A 23,812-nucleotide genomic window follows, 5' to 3' on the forward strand; every position below is an offset into this window, starting at 1 on the left:
TTTCAGTGGAAAAAGTGACAACGTCTCATTGTCAGCTGCAACCCAAATGTTATTGTTATTTGCCGTTATTCCAATGAGCCCGCGCGCCCCGCTGTGAACCCTTTAAACATCGGCTCATCGGCTGTTCAAAACAGTTCAAAGTGAGGTGAATGTCTCTTGGCGCTAGCGTCGCCGGCAGCTGATTGGAGAAAACTTCTGACTTCTCACTGCAGCAAACACAAACATGGATGCGTGCACTGGAGTGGAGAAAGAAGTGGAAAAAGTTCTCAACAAATTCGGAGGAATAAACGAGCATGCGGACCGAACGCTGAACGAATTATGCAGCCACATAGAAAGTCTGAAGAACAGCATGGAAGAAGGTGAGGCCAGTCATCCGACGAGGCGAAAAAAGCCATTGTTTACTTGCGATGTCACAAGTCGCAGAAAATAAACAAAGCACTCAAATTCTGTCTCAGCTCCGTCGCAACACGAGCTCTCGGCGGGCCAGATTTTAATTATCAAACAAGCCGCGTCCAAGGTGAAAGACACTGTCCAACGACTAGCCTCTGACCACCGAGATCTGCACAGCACCGTCTCCAAAGTCGGAAAAGCCATCGACAGGGTAACCCAGGCGAATTAATTATGTATAATTATTATCAAATAATCGTTCTCCCTCTTGTAGAATTTCGTCTCGGACTTCGCCTCGACCAGCAGGGAGGAGGTTTTTGCGGGGCAGGACAAGGTTGACTTGCTCAACAGGGTCATTTGCCAGCATTTTTTTCGCCAAGGCATGATTGACATCGCAGAAGAATTAGGAAAGGTCCGTGGGAAATTTAGACTCACCGTGAGATTGTTAATCCTCCATTTTATATGTGTAGGAGGCGGGGTTGCAAACCAGCATCAGCAACAAGGAGCCTTTCCAGGAGCTCAACCAAATTTTAGACTGCCTGAAACAGCGAAATCTCCAGCCAGCGCTCGAGTGGGCAACCTCCCACAGAGAAAGACTCGCAGCCCAAGTAAGGAAATAACACAACAATATTTTTCAAGGCTCGATCGATCTCAATTGCAGAACTCGTCCCTGGAGTTCAAACTGCACCGGCTGCAGTTCATCAACCTGGTGGAAAAGGGCGTGAATCACCAGTCAGAGGCTGTCAACTACGCGCGCACTCATTTGTCTCAATTCGTGACGCGCCACGAGAAGGAGATCCAGAGCCTGATGGGCGCGCTGCTCTTCCTGCCGCAGGGCCTGCCCGGCTCGCCGTATAGTCACCTGCTCGACCCCTACGTCTGGGTCGAGATCCACGAGGTATTCATGAAAGACGCGTGCGCCCTGCTTGGCCTGAGCGTCGACAGCCCGCTCTCCGTCTGCATCAACGCCGGCTGCACCGCCTTGCCAGCGCTGCTCAACATTAAACAGGTACAAAATACTTAATTGATATCAGACTTCACCACTAACAGACATAGTGTGTCTTTAAAGAGGAATAATAGTGAATTTCCAAGCCGACCTGGGTTTTTTCGGGTTTTTTCAGGCAGAAATAACCAATAAAACCCACTATTTTACCCTAGGCTCCAATATTTTCAGTAAAAAAATGCGGAAAAATAAGGAAATGGTGTTTTTTGGCATTAAAAAGTATTGCTGCATTTTTGCGCCTTATTTTTAGGCTTATAATTTTACACGCTTTTTTTGAAAAAGAAATAAACGCCCATTGTGCAGCATCCTCTGTTCCGATTCCAGGTGATGCAGCAGCGGCAGGTGACGGGCATTTGGAGCGGCAAGGACGAGCTGCCCATCGAGATCGACCTGGGCAAGGAGCACAGGTACCACTCGGTGTTCGCGTGCCCCATTCTCAGGCAGCAGAGCACGCAGAACAACCCTCCGATGCGGCTCGTGTGCGGCCACGTGATCTCGAGGGACGCGCTCAACAAGCTCAGCAGCGGCAGCAAACTCAAGTGCCCCTACTGTCCGGTGGAGCAGAACCCGACCGACGCCAGACAAGTGGTATTTTGAAATCTGAACGCCACGCTCTTTGTTAAAGCTGACGAAACTAACTCGAATTGTGTTGTACTGTTGATAATTATTTGTACTTGTCACACACTACTTGTCCACGCTGCTTGTAACAAGCCCTTTAAAATGTACATAGTATAAAATATACATATTATAATATAGTTGTCACTCTATTAAGCTAGAATTTTGCACCTTGCAGACACCGAATTTGTTGATATGTATAATGTTTTATTTTCGATTTTATTTTCAATCAAGGTACATGATGCTGTGAATTAATATGATAATGGTCAAATAAACCTGATGATATAAATATAAATAATGTAGTACTACTAGTTTTTCTCAATAAGAAGTAAGAACCAGGTTTTTCCAAAAGCTCCGGTGCCAAAAGTGGAAGGAGATCACTAAAAATATAACAAAAAGTGGTCAGAATGTAATTAACATAATTAAATAGCTAATTAATTTCAAAACAAACCTAGGAAATCAAACAAAAAAACGCCCGAACAGGGACTCGAACCCTGGACCCTTAGGTTAAAAGCCTAATGCTCTACCGACTGAGCTATCCGGGCTGATATTGGAATTTATAACATGTAGCATATTTATACTCACTTGCTTGTTTTCGGTAAGTTATGTATTATATTTCTTGGTTTCTTAACATTTGAACCAAATTTGGGGGGCAATGCGTCTTAAAATAAAGCATTAATTCATTTTAAAAGCAACCATCTTTCAACCATTTGCTTGCAAATAACGCTAGATCAGACGAGCTGATGACATTTGCAGCGCGAAATTTCAAAATCTGACTATCAGCTGGGAGCTGGGACTGCACCTGGACTGCACGCACTCGCACTGTCGCACTCTCAATCAATTTTCAATGTTGTCGTCCTCTTCCACTGTCTTGTTTTGCCAATTTTGACGTGAAAAACAAAAATTTCGCCCTTTTTTCTCATGTGACTTGGTTCACAATGAGTCTTTTCGGATCTCGTGTTTTACTTCGCCAAAGCCGGTCGTGGTTGCATCATTCTCAGCACCGAGAAATAGTCACCAAAGTCTCATCGATATTCAGACCAACCTATTCTGCCTCCAAAGAATCTAATGTCACGTCGAAAGAGATTGCTTCCAAGAGTCAGCAAGTATGTAGAGCAAAAAATCTGACGTGTTATTATTTGGTCCCTAACAGTCCTTAATAATTTTCAGCTTCTTGTGGAGTTGGGATTTATCAGAGCACAGTCACCAGGCACATTTTGCATTTTACCTCTAGCCCAAAGAATCTTATATAAAATAGAAAATATAATCGACGCTGAATTAAGGAAAATTGGCTGCCAAAAATTGCATTTAGCTTCTTTAGCGCCGTCAAGCTTGTGGAATAAAACTGGTTTGTAAATAAACTACCATAAATTATACTGGAAATAATGTTAATATTTTGTGCACAGGTCGATTGAAGAGCATGGACGAGGAACTATTTAAATTAAAGGACAGACATGACCAAAACTACATTTTAAGCCCGGTAACGTTCAATTAAAAAATTAAAGTCCTGCCCATTTTTACAATTTTTTACTTAGACCCACGAAGAGGCCATCACGCACTTGCTGGGTACAGCTGGGCATATTTCCCACAAGCAACTGCCACTGATGTTATACCAAATTTCCACAAAATTCCGCGACGAAATGAAGCCACGGTCGGGTCTGCTGAGAGCCAGAGAGTTCCTCATGAAGGACCTTTACACCTTTGACGCAAGCTTGGAAGACGCCGAGAAGACTTACCACCTTGTCAGGGATGCGTACGAGAAAATCTTCAACAACCTGCAGGTTCCATTCGTTAAAGGTGAGAACCGCGGAGTTGAATAATTTCAATCTAATTTATAACAATTATTATTATTTCCAGTTCAGGGTGATTCTGGTCTGATGGGTGGCTCCAGGAGTGAGGAGTTCCACTTCTTGTCCGACGCCGGAGAAGACGAACTCTTATTGTGCCCTGGCTGTGGCAAGGGAGTCAACAGCGAGGTTGGATTTACGGAGAGCAAGTGCCCAGGTCTTGGCAAGTGCGAGCCCGTGGCCAAAAAGGGAATCGAGGTTTGTTTCCTCTGCAAGAATCCTCTGAATGTTAAAAATCGGATGTTCGTCAGGTTGGCCATTGCTTCATCCTGGGCACCAGGTATTCGGAGCCCCTGAAAGCGCATTACGTTACCAAGGATGGCAAGACGACGCCTTTTGTCATGGGCTGTCACGGACTGGGCATCTCGCGCATTTTGGCAGCTGCTGCCGAGTGCCTCTCGACTCCGGAGGAACTGCGGTGGCCACTCAGCATCGCCCCTTTTAAAGTCTGCATTATTCCTCCGAAGGTAAATTGAACAAGGCTCAGGGCTCAGGTGGTTTTAGCCAGCCTTTTTTATTCAGGATTGAATTAAACTGGAATGATTGTGATTTTTTTATTTTAAAATATGGTATTACATTAAAATTTAACCCTAACAGACCAATTTTTTTCATTTCATTCGTTTAAAAGTGCCCTAAAATCCAATTTTCTGAATTTTACCAGCTACGCCCTCTTTTTGAGCAAAGAAAAATTCTGAAAATTTAATTTTGAGAAGATAAAAACAGTTCTTTTGAGTCTTGAAAGTTTTTTTTATTTTTTTTAAATTGCGGATTTCTGAAAGGGGTCTTTGTTTGGCCTCATTAAAATTCACCAGTTTATAGTACCTCAAAAATTGCCTAAATTCAGAAAGCTGATTAAATTTCCAGTTTTTTTCCTACTAAGAAAATATTTCTCAATTTTGCTATTTTCGCGCCAAGTCGTCTGAAAATTTCAACTGGCCGTTAGAGAACCATTATAATTATTTTTTAGGAAAAATCAAAATACCCAAAATTAAGTTAATTTATTCGAGAATCTTCTCAGCAATTTTTTTCATTTTAATAATTTCTTTGAATCACTTAAAAATTGTCTAAAAGTATTGAATTTTAGGTCAATTTCTCCTTCCAAAAAATTTTGTTAAATTAGTTTTATCACCAACAGTTTATCTCTCTGTTGCCACAAATTTGTTTTTAACTAGTCAATGCCTTTTTAAAAAAAATATGACAATAAAATACAATTTATTTTTTTAGGATGGCAGCAAAGAAGCAGACGCAGCTGTTCTGGCAGAAAAACTGGGCAACTCGCTGTCCTGCCTTCAGGGTGTGGCGGACGAGGTTCTTGTCGACGACCGGACGAGTTTGACGATAGGACGGCGGTGCAAGGAAGCATCAAGGTACGGCTATCCTTTTGTCATCGTTGCTGGACGCACGGCGGCCTGCGTGAACCCCACTTTTGAGGTGTTCCTCACGGCCAGCGGCGAAAAGAAAGTGTTGAGTTTCGAGCAGACCGTAGACTTTGTCAAGGACCAGTGTAGCAACAGTTTGAAATAAAAGCGAGGGTAGTTAACATCAAAGATATTTTTATTTCATGAACGATTTGAAATTACAGTAATACAATTTGCTTCTTCTTTTTTTTTTAATCCTCGGGTGTATTTATAAAGCTTTATTATGTATTAATACAAAAAAGTCCCATAAGTATGCTCTTCTTAGTTTGTCCAGAGACATTGACACATGTAAATTATACACATTTCTCGCTCGTCGGCCTTCCTTTTTCGTGAGTATAGATTAGGTACAAACTTAGACTTTAATTAGGCAGAGAAAAGTCTCCTTTTGTTGCAAACAGAAAAGCGTCCAAGGTGTGAAACGATCGAACACGCTGAGAAAACCCTTATCGGAAACGCGCTTTGAAAAATAGTGTTTGTATTCATCTTTGGCATGGCAAGAATTAAAAACACGACGTTCGCAATCAGCATCCACCCTGTGGCTTGCGTTTCCACTCCTTAATTTGCTAGTATTTACACCGAAACAACCACACGCACGCAGGATCACATAAAATTTAGCAAACTTGAACCTCTTCTGCTATATTCGTCTGCCCACTGCACATCCAACACATCCGACCCATGTCACTAAAATATCCGCTAACAAATAATTGTCCCGTTTCGACTTTTGACTCTGCTCGTGGTGAATTGTCCCCGTGACATGGGGCATTTTGACTAGGCTTGCGATTAAAATTCATTGTGTAAGCAGGTTTGGTTTTTTTTTTAACACATCCAACGGAATTCTTATTAATGAACAACCGAGCAGGGATTTTGTGGACCCAACTGCATTTCGTAAGTTACGCTTATCTTTATTTAGTAGCAACTGACAGTCTTATTAAAGAATATTTTGTGCCAAAATAATGTCAAAATCCGTGCCTTTCTAATCACCAACAGCGTCGGGGGCTAGATTCACGTGTCAACGCGCAGATATGGCGTCAAGATATTGGCGAATCGACCGTTAGATCGCACATCAGGCTATTAGAAATGCAACAAAATACGCGGGAATGCAATTTTAAGGTCGGCACGCCCCTTTTCGGCGCTTCTGATTGGCCACTGGACTGTTTCCTGATTGGCCTCCATTATTTCGACGCCATATTGAATTCTGACCGGCGGGAACCAAACACAGATCGCAGCCAGGCCCCAGGTGGGAATTACGACTGCGCAGAAGGTTTTAAATTGGGTCACGCTTGCGCAGTGATGCGTTATGGCCATCCTGAGAGACGGAGAAGCGATCTGAACATTGTACGCATGCTTTAGATGCGCATACATATACTGCGCAGCCTCAAACAATTATAAATTTCGACGCCATAATGACTTCTGACCGGCGGGAACCTTCACAGATCGCAACCTGGCCCCCGTTGCTTTGACTTAAGGACTTTGGTCTTGCCGTTAAAATTAAAAAACATGTTTAAACTGTGCACATTTTTGAACTAGAACATAGGTGAAATAATCGCGTACTGCCACAATGAGTATAAGGAAACAAGGCGCTTAAACTGAAATCCACCTACTGGGTTTGAATTTGACTGCAAAAGCCATGCAGCAGCTGTTGATTTTAGTTAACAAACATTCAACCTCTCCCAGCAAAGAGAAAACGATTCAAGGCGTCTACAGGGGATGGGGGTTGCAGAGAGGAGGGACGAAAACATACATATATAGAAACAACAAACTCTGCTAAAGATAAATATCACAAATATCTGTTGCTCTCATTTTTCATCTTCATCTTACAAAGGAATAATTTTTTTATTATATTTTCTCGGCTAGAGTAGCTTTTACTTAGGTAGTATTACAACACACGTGTCACTCTTGTTGTGCCCGTTATCTATCGATGCGCAGCACTGCATGGCTTCTCGGCCCTCGTCCCGCTTGCTCCCGCCGCCCGTCCGCGCCACTCATCACTCCTGAGAGTCAGGTACATGCTTGCTTGCGCCGCTCACCGCTCGATGGCGGCAGCGGCTGGCCGCTGTCCGAGTCACCGCGCCACGAGCGCCGCTACGGCGACGAGCGGCGCGAGGGCGTGGCTGGTGGCGCCGGCCGAGCTCCACACCGTGTCGTCGCGCAGACAGCGCTTCAGCTCAGGGTAGGACACCCTGGTGACGGAGCAGTAGTGCTTCTGCTGGCACTGCCGGTCGCACGTCGGCCCGCCCGTGTCCACCAGCCCGGAGCTGCTGTAGCCGTTGTTGTAGGTGTACGAGTTGTGCGCGGGCTGCATCGACACCGTGTTGGCGCGCACGTACCGCTCGAACAGCTCCGTGTCCTCGGTGTGCCGGAAGGTCTCCGCCAGCCGGTGCAGCGACCGTGCGGACACCTCGGACAGGCCGTAGAAGCTGGTCAGGTTGTATTCCGGCTGCCACTCGGCCTTGCCCTTCTGGTTCGCCTGCGCCAGGTCCAGGTAGAACTGCGTGTAGTCCAGGATCTGTGTGGGTGTGGAGTGGAAGAAATTAGTTATTTATGCAACCGGCCTGGCGCCTGCGTCGCGCGGATTGCATAGCCTTTCGCCTGGCGGTGCCCAGGACTGCGCGTTGCAGTTTATTTTTTAAGTTTGTATTTTGCCCCTCGAAATAGTTGTTTTATTTGCATTTTCCGTTAAAATAGAAAGGAAATTTATTTTGAACCCTGCAAATATCATTAAAAATAACAAACTATTCTCAGAAACGCTTTGACCTTTATTTTTATTTGGTCAAAGGAGAACAGTTTTTAAAAATCTGGACACAATTTAGAAAGCCTGAGGCATTTTTTTAACTCACGTTCTGTCGTAATTATTACAAAAAAATATACTTTTCAAAGCAATGCACCAGTTGTATAAGTCGTTAGTGTTCGAAGCCGCCAACAGATGGCACCACCGCATACTTTCGTAATAAATTTAATTTTAAGGCACTTCCGCTGCGATTTCAGACTCAATCCTGCTTCTGTGCATTCTTCACTTAATATGCTTTCTTTTGACGTGCTGAAAACCAAAATCAGTCCAGCTATTCGCCGTGAAAACGTTGGAAAAGATTTTAAATTTCAAAAAATTCTTTTTCACGATTCTACGGCGATTGGCTGAACCGATTTTGGTTTTCAGCACGTCAAAAGAAAGAATATTAAGTGAAGAATCCACATTAACAGGAATAAGTCTGAAATCGCAGTGGAAGTGCATTAAAATTAAATTTATTTCTAAAGTATGCGGTGGCGCCATCTGTTGAATGGCTTATTCAACTGGTTCTTACACATCGCCTATTGAAATAATTAAATAAGGAGTCCAGTAGTTGATCATTCCGTCAATTTCCCTGAATTCGACGAAAAACTGTTCATTCTAGGCCGCTTTCGGAAATTTTACTGCGACCTTTATCGCGTCCAAATTACGTTATCAGCGTGAAATGGGCACGAAATGCGATTTCCGCGGCACAGCCAGGCGACGATCCAATTTTCGTCGTCGAGACGGACGCACGCAATAAAAGAAAAGCGTGTCGGCCAATTGCAACAGGGCAAAGCTGCTATGGCTCGGCCGTCCCCTGAGATTCGGCTCAATTACCTGTCCCGACTCGGTGTCGTATTTGAAGAGCCGCAGTCCCGGGTTGCTCGAGTCACTCGGGGGGCGCCACGGCGTCAGCGACGGCGCCACCATCAGCCAGTTCACCGGCTCTCCTGAAATCACAAAGCAATCGTTTGAAAAATCTGGAAAATTCTTTATAACTATTTCGCTATTTTTCCCCAAAGGCTCGCAAAAACCCGCATTTTACCGGAAAACCCACTGCAATGCGGGTTTTTCTGCAATTTTAATTCTCTTGATAGATGACTAAAAATAGGGATTTTTAAAAATCAGTAAAAAAACTTTAACAACAATCGCAATTTTCCAAAACTTCCGATTTATTTAGCACGAAATATGACCTTTTCAAGTTTTAATTCGGAAAAATGCGGAAAATCCCAAACTGGTGGGGTTTTCTAGCTGTTTTTTTATTTCGCAAAAAAACACTGATGCATTTTTGCGCATTAAAATATTGGTGAATCCTGTTTCTAACCCAATTTTTTCATTTACAAAGGGGAAATTTCCCAAAGATATTGAAATATCAGTTAAAATATAAATATGCTAAGCATTAAATTTCGATATTCAAATTCTTTCAAGCGCGGACGCACAGTATCAGAGGCTCCGCATTTCTGCACTCAATTTTTCCACTCCCCGATGCAGGTGCGCATGAAAATCAGTTTTGGGGCGCGACAAATCCCTCCGGAAACGTTTATTTCGCTCCGCTTCGTCGGAAGAATCCGGGATTTTCTCCATTTTGCGTGGAAATAGCGCTCGACGGCGTAATTTTTCAGCGGCACTTTGAAGGCGGTTAGATAAGCGGCGCGCAAAAAGCGGCGAAAACCAATTTCTGCGGCGGAATCTGCGCCAGCAGATGGCAGATAAATCATGAACGGAATGGCTTTATTACCGGCGGCGCGGCGGCGGCTCTTCCATTCGTTCCTGCGCAAACACGCATACATATTTATTGGTGCGATATTCGCTATTAAGGCGGTGATTGATGCACTATCAATCGGCCGCAGCCGCACCGCCACTTCTTGTCGCGTCTGTCTGCTCGCGATAATAACTAGAAATTTAATATATATATTGTGTGTGTGTGTGTGTGTGTGTGTGTGTGCGCAGCCCGAGGCAAGGAATATAAATCAGCCACGCGAGCGAGAGAAAAAAAACACGCGCCGGATGAAATAATTAAATTCCACCCCTTGATGTGTGTGTGTGTACCTAAGCCATGCAGGAATTCATCGCACCCCGGGAATTCGTGCATGGCGCAAACGATTCAAAGAAATGCACCTGGCCAGCTGTAGCTGCAACCCTTTTCGCGCTCTGCTGCAAGTGCGGCCAACCGAAAACCGTTTATTTTGTTTTATTTGCTTCGAGTGCAGTAGACCTGATAAAATCTTAGGATACCTTTTGTTTTAATTGGGAATATTAACATGTTTTGCTCCGGTCTGTGTTTTACAGCTGAGTTAGTTTGTTAGTTTATATTTTTATCAAGTTGGTAGCCAAAATTCTTTGCGCTTATAATTTTAAAGACCTCTTTGACGAAGTTTCTGAGCATACCAATCGATTCTTGAGGGTTGAATTAGGTAAAGTGGATATTTTTCCGGTCAAAAAGTGCAGCGCGACGTGCGAACTTTGTTCCCGCCAAAACTATATGAACCTATTTGCGAGAACTGCGCATGCGCCAGAGCTGGCTGGATCTGATAATGAGGTTATTCGTACAGGTGGTCTCTCTGCAAGTGCTGAAACCATCTCTGACGCATGCGCAGTTCTCACATTCATATTGTTTTGGCGGGAAAAAAAGTTCGCACGTTGCGCTGGGCTTTTTGGTCGGAAAAATATCCACTTTACCTAATTCGACCCTCAAGAATCGATTGGTGTACTCAGAAACTTCGTCAAAGACGGTCTTTAACCGCTTTTAAAATTTATTTCGCTGAACAAAGTTATGATGACGAGGTTAAAATTCCATTTTGTTTATTTTTACGCCGTTTCTTCAACTTTTCAAGGATTTTCACCAACTTTTCTGTAAACAAAGGTTATTAAATTGCAGCGAGACACGTATTTACGACTGTTTAGAACTTAAAAAGCCCTAAAGGATTCCTAGAGAGGTCGTTTTTATTATTAGTTTCTCCGCGAGACATTGTGAAAGGAAAAAAGCGTTCGGTTGACGTGAATCGCATTCCAATCGGCACATTCAACAGAATCTACAGTACAGAAGTTATTGAAATACCGATATATAAATACCGATCTGTTCTATAATCAATGTCATTCTTTAAGGCCGGGAAAAATCCATTTTGTATAAGATTGCAGAACAAAGTCAGGCGGAAAAATAATTGATTAAACTTTATCACTTTCTGGTATTGGAATTGGCACAAGATGAGAACAATAAATCTGTGCAATGCGCCGGGCATTTTGCACTGGAAGCTGAGGCATAAATCGCAGCGAGCGATTCCTCCGCGCGGAATGCAATCTGGCGAACGAACGACATAACGGTGCAATTTCGCCACGCGAGACGAGAGAGAGAGAGAAGCTGTTTTAGCGGAATCGCCGAGCGCAATTATGCCGGCGATGCAATTGTGAATAAGACGATTACGAGACGGGCATGCAGCATTATTGCCTGGCGCGTTCGCCGTCGCGGTTCACCTTAAGAGCGTCTCATTTGCCACCCCATTTGCGCGCCCTCCATTCCGCACACAGCTCACACTCTATTAGGCAAACCGCGCGCAAGCAAGAGTGTTTCGCAAAAAGCGTGCCTCTTAGCGCTCGCTGCGTCACAATTTAAACATAACTACATCGCTGAATTTTTCGATGGCGGAATAAGAAGTTGCGAAATCGTTTTAGGGGTTTTTCTTAAATATCTAACAATAAGGCACGCACATGATGAAAAATTTATCTTTGTGTTTATTCCATAAATTCTATCGGCATCTGGTGAGTATTCGGAAATTTATATTAATTGCTTTCCCACAATAACTTAATTTATAATTACTCTAGATTTTTTTCAAATGACTGAATTACGTAAATGTTTATGAACAAATTTACACTCTTGATCAGGGTTGCGTTTGTTTTAGTGCGTTCGCCGGGACGGGAATGTCTCGGGACTCCCGGAATCTCCCGCGAATTCCCGGCGCCAGGACCGACATTTTTAGACAGGAGCCACGGTCGGGACGGGAGCGGGAAAATTTTGCCGGGAGCGGGAATTCCCGGGAACCTAGTCAAAATTCATATTCACAACTCGCTTTTAATTTTCCTAGAATGATTAAAAAAATGGTTAGGAATGTTTTGTATGTTAGATATTTTTCACGGTTTGATAGCGTTATGAACTATCCTAATTTCAATTTGCGGAGTTCAAGCTGTAGTATTTCTTTTTTGTCTTTCACTATCACTATTCACTTTACTAAAAATGTTACAGATTTTTTTCATTAACGTGTGATGATTCTCGCAACTTAAAAAAGTCGGGAGAAAAGTTCTTGATCTAAATAAAATGCAGTTTTTTAGGTTTTGTTTTGGTAATCTCTGCATTTCTACAGAAAATTGAATTTTATTTAAAACGTAGTATTTAACGTGGCCCAGTAAAAATTGCCTCCGTGAACTTTTTTATCAACGAAAAGTGTAATTTATAATTTCAACATGGAAAAATAAAAGAGCATAGTAAGTTTGTATTTGTAAATATGCGAGCTAAAAATTAATTAATTAACTTATAAGTTATCAACGCACATGGTGTCTACTTTCGAATTTAAAATTTTTGGCGGGAAATCGGGAGCGGGAAGAATCGGGAAATAAGAGTCGGGAGCGGGAATTCCCGGGAAAAATATTTGGTAAGGGCACCAGGAAATTCCGGTAACAGGAAACATTTTTTCGGGACCGGGACTCCCAGGGAGAAAAATTTGCTCCCGAAGAACGCACTAGTTTGTTTACCACCCGGATATTTCACCACTCAATTTTTAACAATTTCTCGCGCAAGAAATATAGGAAATGAATTTATTCCATTTTTTCCGCTGTAAAAATCTAAAATTTGCCGTCAAAGTGGTCAAAATTTCTTTTCCTGTGCAGATTTTTATTTTAAATTGCCATTTGCTGCCTCAATTTCTCCAAAACTTTATCTCTGACAATTTTTCAAGTCGAGGTTATAAGCTAATAATTAGAAAATAATTAAAAATAGAGGTGAAAACATTGCATTCAAAAAACTAGTAAAAGTTGAAGAAAACGCCTTTACCACTGCACTGCATTTAAAAAAATTTGTTTATTAACAACCCTGCTCTTGATTTGCATGGCGGTTCCAAGAAATAAAGATCGTCATCCTAAAAAGGTCCTTCATGATCAAGCGCTCGTTCAGCATTTCTTTCAACTTCTCATCCCCAAATGGACGACCTTCATTTATCAAAAGCGAAAGCATTGATTCTTAGTCGTCGTTATTTCCGCAATCCTCTAGCTCCTTTCAATTCGATTGCCAAAAAAGGAGCCTCGTTTGGTTTGCACCCTCCTCTGCTTTAAAACGCATAGATTTTTTCCAATAAATTTCAAATTAACGTAATGTTGCGAGTAAAACTTTGTCCTGAGCGCTTCCCTTGTAAGACCAATGGTGTGAGGAATATTAAATGATTGTCCTATCATGCATTTCTAGAATTTGTGTCGTTCAGCAGCTGAGAAATTTGTCAGCACATTTCTTAATTACAAAGGGGATTCTGTAAATGTTTCCATTGGTTGCTAGATTTTACGAATTTTCAAAAAAATTTGAAAATTGACTTATTTAATGAAGAAAAATATTTTCAGATATTTGCGGAATCAGAGAGGGTAATTGGCAGTCAAATTTAAGGAAATTGCACAATTAAGATGCGTATAAGATTTTTTTATTTTATTTACTCCAAAATTTCGTTTCTTTTAGTTTCTGAGTAAAATAAGAGTTATTTCATGCTGGATGAAATTCATAACAGGGTTGTCGTTGAAAGTGTTATGTTTCAAAGTTCGATTTCATTAAAAAAATATCAATTTTGTCCTGTGCGTTCGTGTTCTCGTTCACACGAGGGCGTGAAGTAACTATCATCTAAACGATTTACTTAAAAAGCAGGTCTCGCGCAGCAACGACATCGGCCCATGAAATGCAAAAATGTCAAGAGAATAGGATGTTACATTCAGTTCCATGAGGTGCAATTTTACACAGACAAATTGTCTTGTCTTGTAAAACAACTTCATCCAGCACGTTCACTAACATCTCATTATTCGAAGAATTTACGATGGGTAAATTAGCAGTGATTTATTCTTTTTTCCAATTGTGCTTCGTCGGTGGTGCTCGGTTTGTAATCCTCTTGCCGCCTCTTGTTTCGTCTTTCTGCCCGCTCGTACATCTTATTTTTTCTTGCCTTTCTCCTAGCCTTTTTTCCCTTGAAAAAAATATGCAAGGTGTATTTCATACACTCAAAATTAAAAATTACCTTTGCGACCCTTCGTCGAATTTCATCCCGCACGTCTATACAAAGTAATTGTCCGACGAAGGCTTTACGGAATTTCTTATCTTGGCGCGTCTCGTGTCTTCCTGTTGACCCCTGCAACGGTTCATGTTGGATGCCGTCCATTTTTCTTTTGAAATTCGAAAGAAGACGGACAAGGAGTACGTGAGACTGTGATTCCCCGGACGTCTTTAGGCTTAGCCGGCGATGTTGTGTCTGACCGCACGGCGTTGTTACACCGAAGCCGTCAATTTTTAGGCATTCCAGAAATCACAGGAAATAATAAAATGAAATATCAGGAATTTTCTTTAAAGACCGTCTTTGGCGAGGTTTCTGAGCACACCAATCGATTCTTGAGGGTCGAATTAGGTAAAAAGGATATTTTTCCCGCCAAAAAGCCCAGCGCAACGTGCGAACTTTTTTCCCGCCAAAACAATATGAATGCGAGAACTGCGCATGCGTGAGAGCTGGTTTGAACACTTGCAGAGAGAACGCGCCTATACGAATGACTTCGTTGTCAGATCCAGCCAGCTCTGACGCATGCGCAGCTTTCGTATTCATATTGTTTTGGCGGGAAAAAAGTTCGCGCGTCGCGCTGCACTTCCTGGTCGGAAAAAATATCCACTTTACCTAATTCGACCCTCAAGAATCGATTGGTGTGCTCAGAAACTTCGTAAAGATGGTCTTTAATTGAGAAAACACGATATTTCATTTTCATTACTACTCCCCTGCGAACTAATATATAACTAATTTTTTCTGGCTTTCACATTCCATTATTCATATTTTTTCAAATTAAATATACACCACTATATTCAATGATCTCTCAATTCTCGGCATAAAATTGGCACCCCTTGGGCCGAGGGGAACTTGTAATAAACATTAAACAAGGTTGTCTAACAAGGCTGCTCGTTGTCAGTGTGTTCGGCGAGTGTGTCATGCGAGAAGGGGGCTCGATAAATTTTTGGCCCGACGTATATACTGTACACGATATGCGGCGGGCGAATTAATATCTTTCGCACCTCGGCCGTCGCGGGGGTGGGGCCGGAGGCGGCGGGCGTAATTTATGGGCTCGTCTCGGCGGTGACACGCGGTATAATGCGCGGCCGTATGTTAGCGACTTAAGCCGCTCTCACGCTCTGCCACCGGAGGAGCTGCGTAATCCGAATTAATGGCCCAGCCCCCTCCTTTTTAACTAATGCTGTTTATTTATTTTTAAAATTGCCGCCGCTGCCGCTCTCACGCACCCTTTGACGCGGCAGAATTCGCGCGCGCGGCTCGTTTATTTCCAAGAGAAAGAAGACGGAAACTAATTTTGTCTCTCTTCTCGCTCGGGTAATTGAAAATTTTGCTCAGAGATTTATTTGCACAGCCGGCCTCTCGTGTTTTTGTTCGTCACCCGACAATAGAGGTGCGCGCCACGCACCCCCGACACCCCTGGGAATTCTGAATTTTGTGGATGCTTCCACTGCCATGCGCTGGGAATTTCATGTTCATTAAATTGAAATGGAAGCTATGCGCACGGACATAATTGTGAGTCCTTTCTGTTCAGGCTGACGCCAAACGTCTCTTTTGACTGGTGGAAAAAGTACTAAGGTCCTCCAACAGATGGCGCCACCTTATAATTTCGTAATAAATTTAATTTTAAGGCATTTCCGCTGGGATTTCAGACTCAACCGTGCTACTGTGCATTCTTCATCTAATATTCTTTCTTTTGATGTGCTAGAAACTAAAATCGGTTAAGCCAATCACCGTATAAACGTCGGAAAAGATTTTATATTTCAAATAATAGTTGTTCACGATTCTACGGCGATTGGCTGAATCGATTTTGGTTTTAAGCACTTCAAAAGAAAGCATATTAAGTGAAGAATGCACAGTGGCATGATTGAGTCTGAAATCGCAGCGAAAAATGCCTTAAAATGAAATTTATTACGAAAGTATACGGTGGCGCCATCTGTTAGCAGCTTCGAATTGTGAATTGAAACCTTTTATGCTATTTTAAAATTTCAGAGAGGAGCAGACTCGAACTGTTTTGGGACTATCTCATCAAAATTGCAGAGGGCAATTTTGGCTCGCAATTTTTTTTGAAAAAACACTTTTATACGAGATGAAAAAGCATGCAAATGAATCGTTCAAAGTTCACGGACTATTTTTTTAAATCGATTTATTTTCCCTTTTCTCTTTTGCCCGATCAAACTGTTGTTGGAAACACGCCATTAACAGTGAATGCGGCAGGTAAATAAAAAAGGGCTGTATATGTATGCGCGAAATGAATTTAATGAAACGCGCGCTGGGACAAACCGCAGGCTGCAATTTGAGCGTCGCGCCGTATTTCGTGGCGGCGTTTGTCGTTGAAAAATTGGTGGTTTGCGTGTTTGCACCTCGCGGCCCAATTACTATTATTATTTTTGCGATTTTTGTGTCACCTAAAATATTGTGCTCGGCTGACATGACGGATTTCGTTAGGGGAAAATAAAAAAAAGCTTCGGAACCAGAATCCCTGCATGAAAGGCTGGCGCGAAATTCAATAATGCACACGCGTTCATAAATATGATGGAAAATGACCGCTATGCAAAGGCCACACTGGCCGGAAAATGTTTGCTCGGCACAAATTGCCGCAAAATAAACATGCAATTACCATCCTCCACGACCTATGCTGAAAATTAATAGTTCGTGCCCATCAAATATTGCGTCAGATTGTTTTTTACCACGAGATTTATCAATACAAAATCCTAATATGATTCTGGCTCTCATATTTCATGAGAGAGCACTGGTTTTTAACGGTTTTTACCAGTTTCTTGCGAAAGAAATTAAATTAATCCATATTTCCCCTGCGAAAATCTAAAATTTGCGGTCGGATTGGTCAAAATTTCCTCTAATGTGCAGATTTTTTCTTTTAAATTGCCATTTGCTGCCTCAATGTCTCCAAAATTCTCTCCTACAATTTTTCAAGTCGTGGTCATGAGCGAATAATTAGAAAATTATTGAAAACTGAGGTGCAAGAAACTGGTTAAAATCGAAAAAAACTTATTTTCACCACTGCACTGAATTTTTTTAAATGCGGGTTCTTTGCAACTTTCAAAGATCGGATTTTGAGAATTATTGGAGTTGTATTTACACATTTGGAATAAAAAAAATAATAAATCCTTGATTTGCCGTATTGTGCTGCATATTAAATAAAAATTAAACTTCATTAGCAATTTTATTAATGCATAAAAAAATCCCTTTCGTCTGTCGTTTTATTTTCCTATGAAATTTCTGACGTACAGCTAAATTTATTCCAGCAAACGAAATTATTTACGACTCTTGGCAGCCCTTTTCATTTGCTTTGCACCACCGATAAACTTGACCGCGAGCGTTGCTGATAAGAGCCACGCGCGTTCGTGTGCTGTGTGCGCCTATTTGCACGACTGCGAAATCGTGTCTTTTATAAATAGAGTCTGCGAGCGAGCGGCGAATCGGACTTGGCGCGAGAGAGTGGTGCTCTTGAAAAGTTTGGACGCGCGCTGCACACCGCCACACGGTGCTGGGATCGGTGCAATTTGCCGCGAGCTCAGCATCATCTGTGTGTGTGTATTGTGTATAGGTTCGAGGTTCGGTTCAGTGCGAAAGTAGCTGCCAGCCGCAATGGAGAAAAGTTGCTCGCGTGGTGAGTAGTTTGGAACAGCCGCCGCCACCGCAATTTCTAACTAACTGTTGTTTTTTTTTGCTTTTGTATTATTTGTTTGGTGCAAATTAAATTGTGTTTCAGTTCCGGATTATCACGAATAATCCACTTAAACTCGACAGAATTATTGCTTGAACATTGCAAAAATTGGAGAGAAAAATAAATTTGCGAAATTGTTGCAAAAATGAGATACCTTGATGACTCTTGGCATCGGCATGATTCATAGTTGCGAGCTGCCAACGACAGTTGAATAACAATGTGTTTATAAACGAGCTAAAAATAGCACGATATTCAAAATGATCGATAAATTGTTAGTGTTACTGATTGTGAGGCCTTTTTGGAAAAATGTTTCGTCAGGATCAAATCTAATGGACCCAACTTGATTGCTTTTTTTGCGGAAAAATGCCACTTGTGATGAAAATAGAACACATTTTTAATTTCCCTATTTAATAATATTTTTCGTTGGATCTTTTTATGGTTTTGCAGGGCAACTTTTCCTTTTACATATTTCCATATCACGAAAAATAAAAAAAAGAGAAAGCGATACGATAGCCATTTTTTTTATTTTTTTTTATCCGTTATTGAAAAGCAAATTTAAACAAAGACTTGATATCATTTTTCAGGCAATTTCATTCTGTACTCTCTCGTCCTGCCATTCAAATAAACTTCGTGTATTACAGCAGTTGCATAAGCCATTAGTGTTCGAAGCCGCCAACAGATGGCGCCACCGTATACTTTCGTAATCAATTTAATTTTAAGGCACTTCCGCTGCGATTTCAGACTCAATCCTGCTACTGTGCATTCTTCACTTAATTTTATTTCTTTTGACGTGCTGAAAACCAAAATCGGTTAAGCCGATCGCCCTAGAATCTTGAAAAACTATTTTTTTGATTTTTTTTTAAATATAAAATGTTTTGCAACATTTCTACGGCGAATGGCTGGACTGATTTTGGTTTCCAGCACGTCAAAAGAAAGCAAATTAAGCGAAAAATGCACAGTGGCAGGATTGAGTCTGAAATTGCAGCGGAATTGTCTTAAAATTAAATTTATTACGAAAGTATACGGTGGCGCCATCTGTTGACTGCTTCGAACACTAACGGCATATACAAATCCCTGATCAATGTCAATGATTTTGCGCAGACACTGTCTCAGGAAAGAAATCCAATGACATTTTTTTATTATTTAATATTTTTGACGCGTTATTTTTTTCGCAGAGGGCATCCTGCCGGTGACGGAGCCGACGGCGAGCAGCGGGCGAGCCGCGTCTGGGCGGTGCGAGAAGCTGGGCGAAGCGCTGAACATCTTCTGGATCCTGGTCGCGTTCTCTATGCTTGCATTCGCGCTGACCATCTTCCTGTGCTACTTCGCGGGCTGCCAGATTGAGGTTTCGGCCGAGGCGGCGCGCACGCTGCGGCAGAACGGACACGCGCCCGGCGTGCGGAGGCTCAGCGCCCGCGAACTGTCCACGCTGCCGGCCAACTGCAGGCCGCTGGTCGACCCCCTCTACCAGCTGGCGTGCAACAACCAGGCCCTGTGCAGGGCCGCCTTCGGGGACAACTTTGACGACGCGCCGCTCGGCCAAGCGCCCGCCGAGTACGCCGTGCAGTTCACTTGCAGGGGCAGCCGTGTCGAGGACCGCGTCGAGCGCTTCCTCCTTGTCCACGAGACGTATTGCCACTGCAAATCCTCCTCCAACGACACCATGTTCAAATGATGAAACGCCCAGCCGTGAAGCACCCGGATCTCTTTATTTTTTTATTATTCGACATGGGACGAAAAGTCGGTGTTCATGCAGTTCAAAAATATAAAAATCTTGCTGTTTTGATTATTTTTTGACCGCTCACCAGAGATGTATAGACATAATTAGGGCTCAGCGTTTGGTTTTTCAACATTTTCCTAATACGCGGACTTGAAGCGAATACAAATCATTCAATTTCAACTGAACAGTTTATTTTTTTGTCCATTTCCATCCAAATTTTCTATTTTTTGCCACAATTTTACGGTGTGACCTCTTTTGATCTTGAAAATTAATGAAAATGTTTATAGCCGTCTAATGTTTGCCCCAATTTTGATTTAAATATTGACTGTTGGGTGAAAAATGAAAAATGCTGGCTTAAACCCAAAATTATGATGAGAAAATTAAAATTGTTTTAATTTAAGAAAAGTTGAAGTATCTCCCACTACACTAACACAAAAATATTTAATAAAAAAATCCCCAGCAAGCTTGATGGGCAGGAAACAAATTAAATAAACATAGAAAATTAACTTAAACGCGCATAGCCCTAGATGTATATTTTCTTATTGAATAGTTAATTAAAATATCAATTCATTGTGAGTACGTGAATGTGTTATACTTGCACCTGTGTGTATTATCAAGGGCTGGAAATCTCCCAGGGAGTTTCCCAAACTTGCAGTGAAGTGGTTTTTTGCGGTTTTTACCAGTTTCGTGCGGTTTAATATAAAGAACTCGAAATTTCCCTGATTTTCCATTAAATCATCTGTTAAATGGGAATCTGAAAATCTAAGGTTCAGAGTCTTTAGGTATTTTTAACCTTTTTTTGTGATTAAAAATGAATACAATTTTTTCCCATCTCTATTTTTACTAAATTCTATTGTGGACGAATTCTTAAACATGAGAGAGTACTTAGACTAATTAAACTAATTAAACCTTTACCTTGAATGTGTTACAAGTTGAATATTTTATACACTGTTACTATTTAGTATAGAATAATTAATTGTTTTAAAAAACGTTGTGAAACGATCGAGAAATAAATACCGAAAAATCGATAAGCTGTCTTTGAGTTAATTGAAAAAAGCTACGACACACCATTTATTTATTTTTTAACTAGATCAATCTAAAAGCAGAGCAAATAATTACTCCTCACATACTAGTACAATTTCCGCAACTCTCTTTCCGACATAATGTTTATTTCTGATTGTGAGTGAGCGCAGATTCTGCTCGTTAACGCAACTTGTTTGTGTAAATTAAAATCCGTGTCAATGTCACACATTGCCAAAGGCGCGATGTGTGTGTGTACTTTGGCGTTGCGCAAGGACCACACACGAGTGCTCGCGTGCCAAACTCGTTAAAAAGTCCAACACGCGGCTGCCGCTTTGTAAAGTGTGTTTATTCCGAGCCAGCAGAAACAGAAAGACTGACAGCGCACGCAGTTCTGGTCTTAGACCCTTAACGATAAATTTATTTGGTTCACTGACCTAGTTCGTTGTAGATGACCCTGAACGTGTCGGTGTGGAGGTGTCCGAAGAACTGGCCGGCGATGATGTTGGAGTACCTGCGCACGAAGTGCAGGTACTTTTTGTTGAATTTCTCCTGGAAGGGTCCGTCCGTTGTTGAATCGGAAGACGGCGAGGACGGCAGAAGCCGCTCGTCCGCGCCCGGAGGGGCGTGTCCCAGGATGTACACCTGCGACAGACATCAGCACGGAATTAATACACGCATTGACACCGAATTTATTAGTCATGCGATGCAATATTTAAGCTGTTTGAGATTAGCGAGGCGCAAAGTGGTCGTAAAAAGATAGCTTGTTTATTACGAGGCCGTAAAAAGCGCGACAGTCAAATTATTCAGCTCGCATTCTCGGCGTTTTTTTTTGTTTTTTGTTTTTTAGTGAACGTTACGACACAGCACCTATGTGGCGATAATAAAAATGATGCATGCCGTCTGTGCGAGTGTGCGGTAATAAAAATTCGCACGAAACAAAAACAGATGTTACTGATTTAGACACGGAAAACGCATTTGTTATTGCGCGGCAATAAAGACGCGAGTGCGCGGAATTAAATGCAAAAAAGGCATAAATCGCAAAAGGCAGAGGAGATCGAATTGCTTTTTTCGAGACTCACAAACTCGCGGCGCCGCAGACTCTTGTCCAGCACCCCCTCGAGCCACTCCCACTGGCCGTAGGGGTCGTCGTCGCCCCCGGGGGACAAGGAGGCGGCCGCCTCCGGGTGCCGGTAATTCGTCATCGCGCTGTGACGCACGTACAGGTTCGTGTTCAGGATGATCAGACGCAGCCGGTTGCCCTTGTTCTCAATCGTATAATAGCCACCTGGAATCAAAAGAGTCAAATAAATTAATCGGCAATAAGAGACACCACTTGCATAAAAGCCGCCAACAGATGGCGCCACCGTATACTTTCGTAATAAATTTATTTTTAAGGCTCTTCCGCTGTAATTTCAGACTTAATCTTACCACTGTGCTTTCTTCGCTTAATTTTCTTTCCTTTGACGTGCGGAAAACCAAAATCAGTCCAGCCATTCGCCGTAGAAACGTTGGAAAAGATTTTATATTTCAAAAAATGGTTTTTCACGATTCTACGGCGATTGGCTTAACCGATTTTGGTTTTCAGCACGTCAAAAGAAAGCAAATTAAGTAAAGAAAACACAGTAGCAGGATTGAGTCTGAAATTGCTGCGGAAGTGCCTTAAAATGAAATTTATTACAAAAGTATACGGCGGCGCCATCTGTTGGTGGCTTCGAACACTAATTGTAAGGGCTTATATAACTGTTGTTGTCCTCGAAGCACGGTATTATTTCAGTCTCACATACATCTTGAGAGTTTATTTCTTTTTTTGTCATAAAATCAATGCCAAAAAGAGTTGGTGAGATTAGAAACTTCTTTTTTTTAAATTAAAAAATAAAACTCGTTCGTCGCAACATAGGAGAGCAAAGTTTTTCGTAAATTTTCATCAATAAATGTCAAAGGAAACAACTCACACCTCCATTCCATACTTCAAATCTTTGCAATTCACGAATTTTCAAATGTAATAAATCAAATCGACTATCGACGTGCCTTAGGAAGCTTTTATTTATTACTCGGGACTGCTCGGCGGCATTTTTCTTCGCTCAAGCTGCTTTCGCTCGCTCGCTCGCTCAGTGAAGAACGAGACCAAAAACCGCTGAGGTGAAACTTGCTCCACGTAAGTTGTAAATGCCAAAAGATAAAAGTTCCGTTCCCGCGCTTTGTCGTCACAGCAAGTTTTGAACTGAAAACTCTATAAACCGGGCGCAAGTTGATAAGGAAGTTGGCAGAACAGCAGAGCGCAAGAGAAAATCAACCACGATTACAACAAACTCAGCTGAAGCCATTATTGACTTCAAGCCGCGCTTTGCTCAGTTGAAATATTATTCAAATTCCTTTCTACCAAATAAAGCTGCGCTTTTGTGATCGTATGGCTACATATTGTCCTGAATACTATTCTGAATTACAAACTGAATTTCTACAAGTGATTTGGTTCAACAGAAAATTAGTAAGTTCAATAAGGAGTACAAAATAATATTAATGAACAATTTTCTTTCAACAAACGGGATTTTTAAAGGTTAAAGACCGTCTTTGACGATGTTTCTGAGCTCACCAATCGATTCTTGGGGGTCGAATTAGGTAAAGTGGACATTTTTTCCCTCAAAAAAGCCCAGCGCAACGTGCGAACTTTTTTCCCGCCAAAACATTATCAAGAAGTGCGCATGCATCAGAGCTGGTTTGATCACTTGCAGAGAGAAAAATGGCTTCTTTGTCAGATCCAGCCAGCTCTGACGCATGCGCAGATCTCGCATTCATCTTGTTTTGGCGGGAAAAAAAGTTCGCACGTTGCACTGGACGTTTTGGCCGGAAAAAACATCCACTTTACCTAATTCGACCCTGAAGAATCGATTGGTGTGCTCAAAAACTTCTTTAAATATGTGGAAAGTTAAATGAATTTATAAAGTAGTGATTTTTAATAATTTTTGACAAAAATAACCATGCTTAATAAGTAGCAAAATATATTTTATTCATTGAAACGCTGTTTTAAACTCGATGGACCCCTTTTTAGCGACAAGAAGC

At 41.9% G+C, this 23,812-nt stretch overlaps 4 protein-coding genes and 1 non-coding gene across 6 annotated transcripts in view; 3 read left to right on the plus strand and 2 right to left on the minus strand.

Annotated features, from left to right (window-relative positions):
* Positions 1 to 181: 181 nt before the first annotated feature.
* Sou (Souji) lies at positions 182 to 2,301 on the plus strand. 2 transcript variants are annotated; one of them, XM_065475452.1, is made up of 6 exons: positions 182 to 359; positions 456 to 601; positions 662 to 799; positions 858 to 995; positions 1,049 to 1,396; positions 1,694 to 2,301. In XM_065475452.1, exons 1-6 carry the CDS (start codon positions 224 to 226, stop codon positions 1,985 to 1,987), a joined length of 1,200 nt encoding a protein of 399 aa, XP_065331524.1. In that variant the 5' UTR covers positions 182 to 223; the 3' UTR covers positions 1,988 to 2,301. The 2 variants fall into 2 exon arrangements, with proteins under 2 accessions (XP_065331524.1, XP_065331531.1); XM_065475459.1 differs by having other exon boundaries at positions 1,715 to 2,301.
* Positions 2,302 to 2,477: 176 nt separating this feature from the next.
* TRNAK-UUU (transfer RNA lysine (anticodon UUU)) lies at positions 2,478 to 2,550 on the minus strand. Its single transcript has one exon. It is a non-coding gene; the product is annotated as a tRNA-Lys (tRNA).
* Positions 2,551 to 2,828: 278 nt separating this feature from the next.
* On the plus strand, positions 2,829 to 5,399 carry ProRS-m (prolyl-tRNA synthetase 2-like protein, mitochondrial). The gene is made up of 7 exons (XM_065475441.1): positions 2,829 to 3,111; positions 3,176 to 3,353; positions 3,412 to 3,485; positions 3,541 to 3,802; positions 3,863 to 4,050; positions 4,104 to 4,319; positions 5,077 to 5,399. The coding sequence occupies exons 1-7, from the start codon at positions 2,944 to 2,946 to the stop codon at positions 5,374 to 5,376; spliced, it is 1,386 nt and encodes a 461-aa protein (XP_065331513.1). The 5' UTR covers positions 2,829 to 2,943; the 3' UTR covers positions 5,377 to 5,399.
* LOC135933950 (cyclic GMP-AMP phosphodiesterase SMPDL3A) overlaps positions 5,388 to 23,812 on the minus strand; it is a 202,149-nt gene continuing 183,724 nt past the window's right edge. The window contains exons 6-9 of the mRNA XM_065475429.1: positions 21,835 to 22,040; positions 21,190 to 21,397; positions 8,875 to 8,987; positions 5,388 to 7,776 (exon numbers count right to left, since the gene is read on the minus strand). Coding sequence (XP_065331501.1) covers positions 7,333 to 7,776; positions 8,875 to 8,987; positions 21,190 to 21,397; positions 21,835 to 22,040 — 971 coding nt within the window. The 3' untranslated portion in view covers positions 5,388 to 7,332. The remainder of the gene's footprint in view (positions 7,777 to 8,874; positions 8,988 to 21,189; positions 21,398 to 21,834; positions 22,041 to 23,812) is intronic.
* Positions 17,767 to 20,632, plus strand: LOC135934028 (uncharacterized). The gene is made up of 2 exons (XM_065475534.1): positions 17,767 to 17,955; positions 19,188 to 20,632. Exons 1-2 carry the CDS (start codon positions 17,934 to 17,936, stop codon positions 19,685 to 19,687), a joined length of 522 nt encoding a protein of 173 aa, XP_065331606.1. The 5' UTR covers positions 17,767 to 17,933; the 3' UTR covers positions 19,688 to 20,632.

The sequence above is a fragment of the Cloeon dipterum genome, chromosome 1 (genome assembly GCF_949628265.1).
Source record: "Cloeon dipterum chromosome 1, ieCloDipt1.1, whole genome shotgun sequence".
NCBI lineage: Eukaryota > Metazoa > Arthropoda > Insecta > Ephemeroptera > Baetidae > Cloeon > Cloeon dipterum.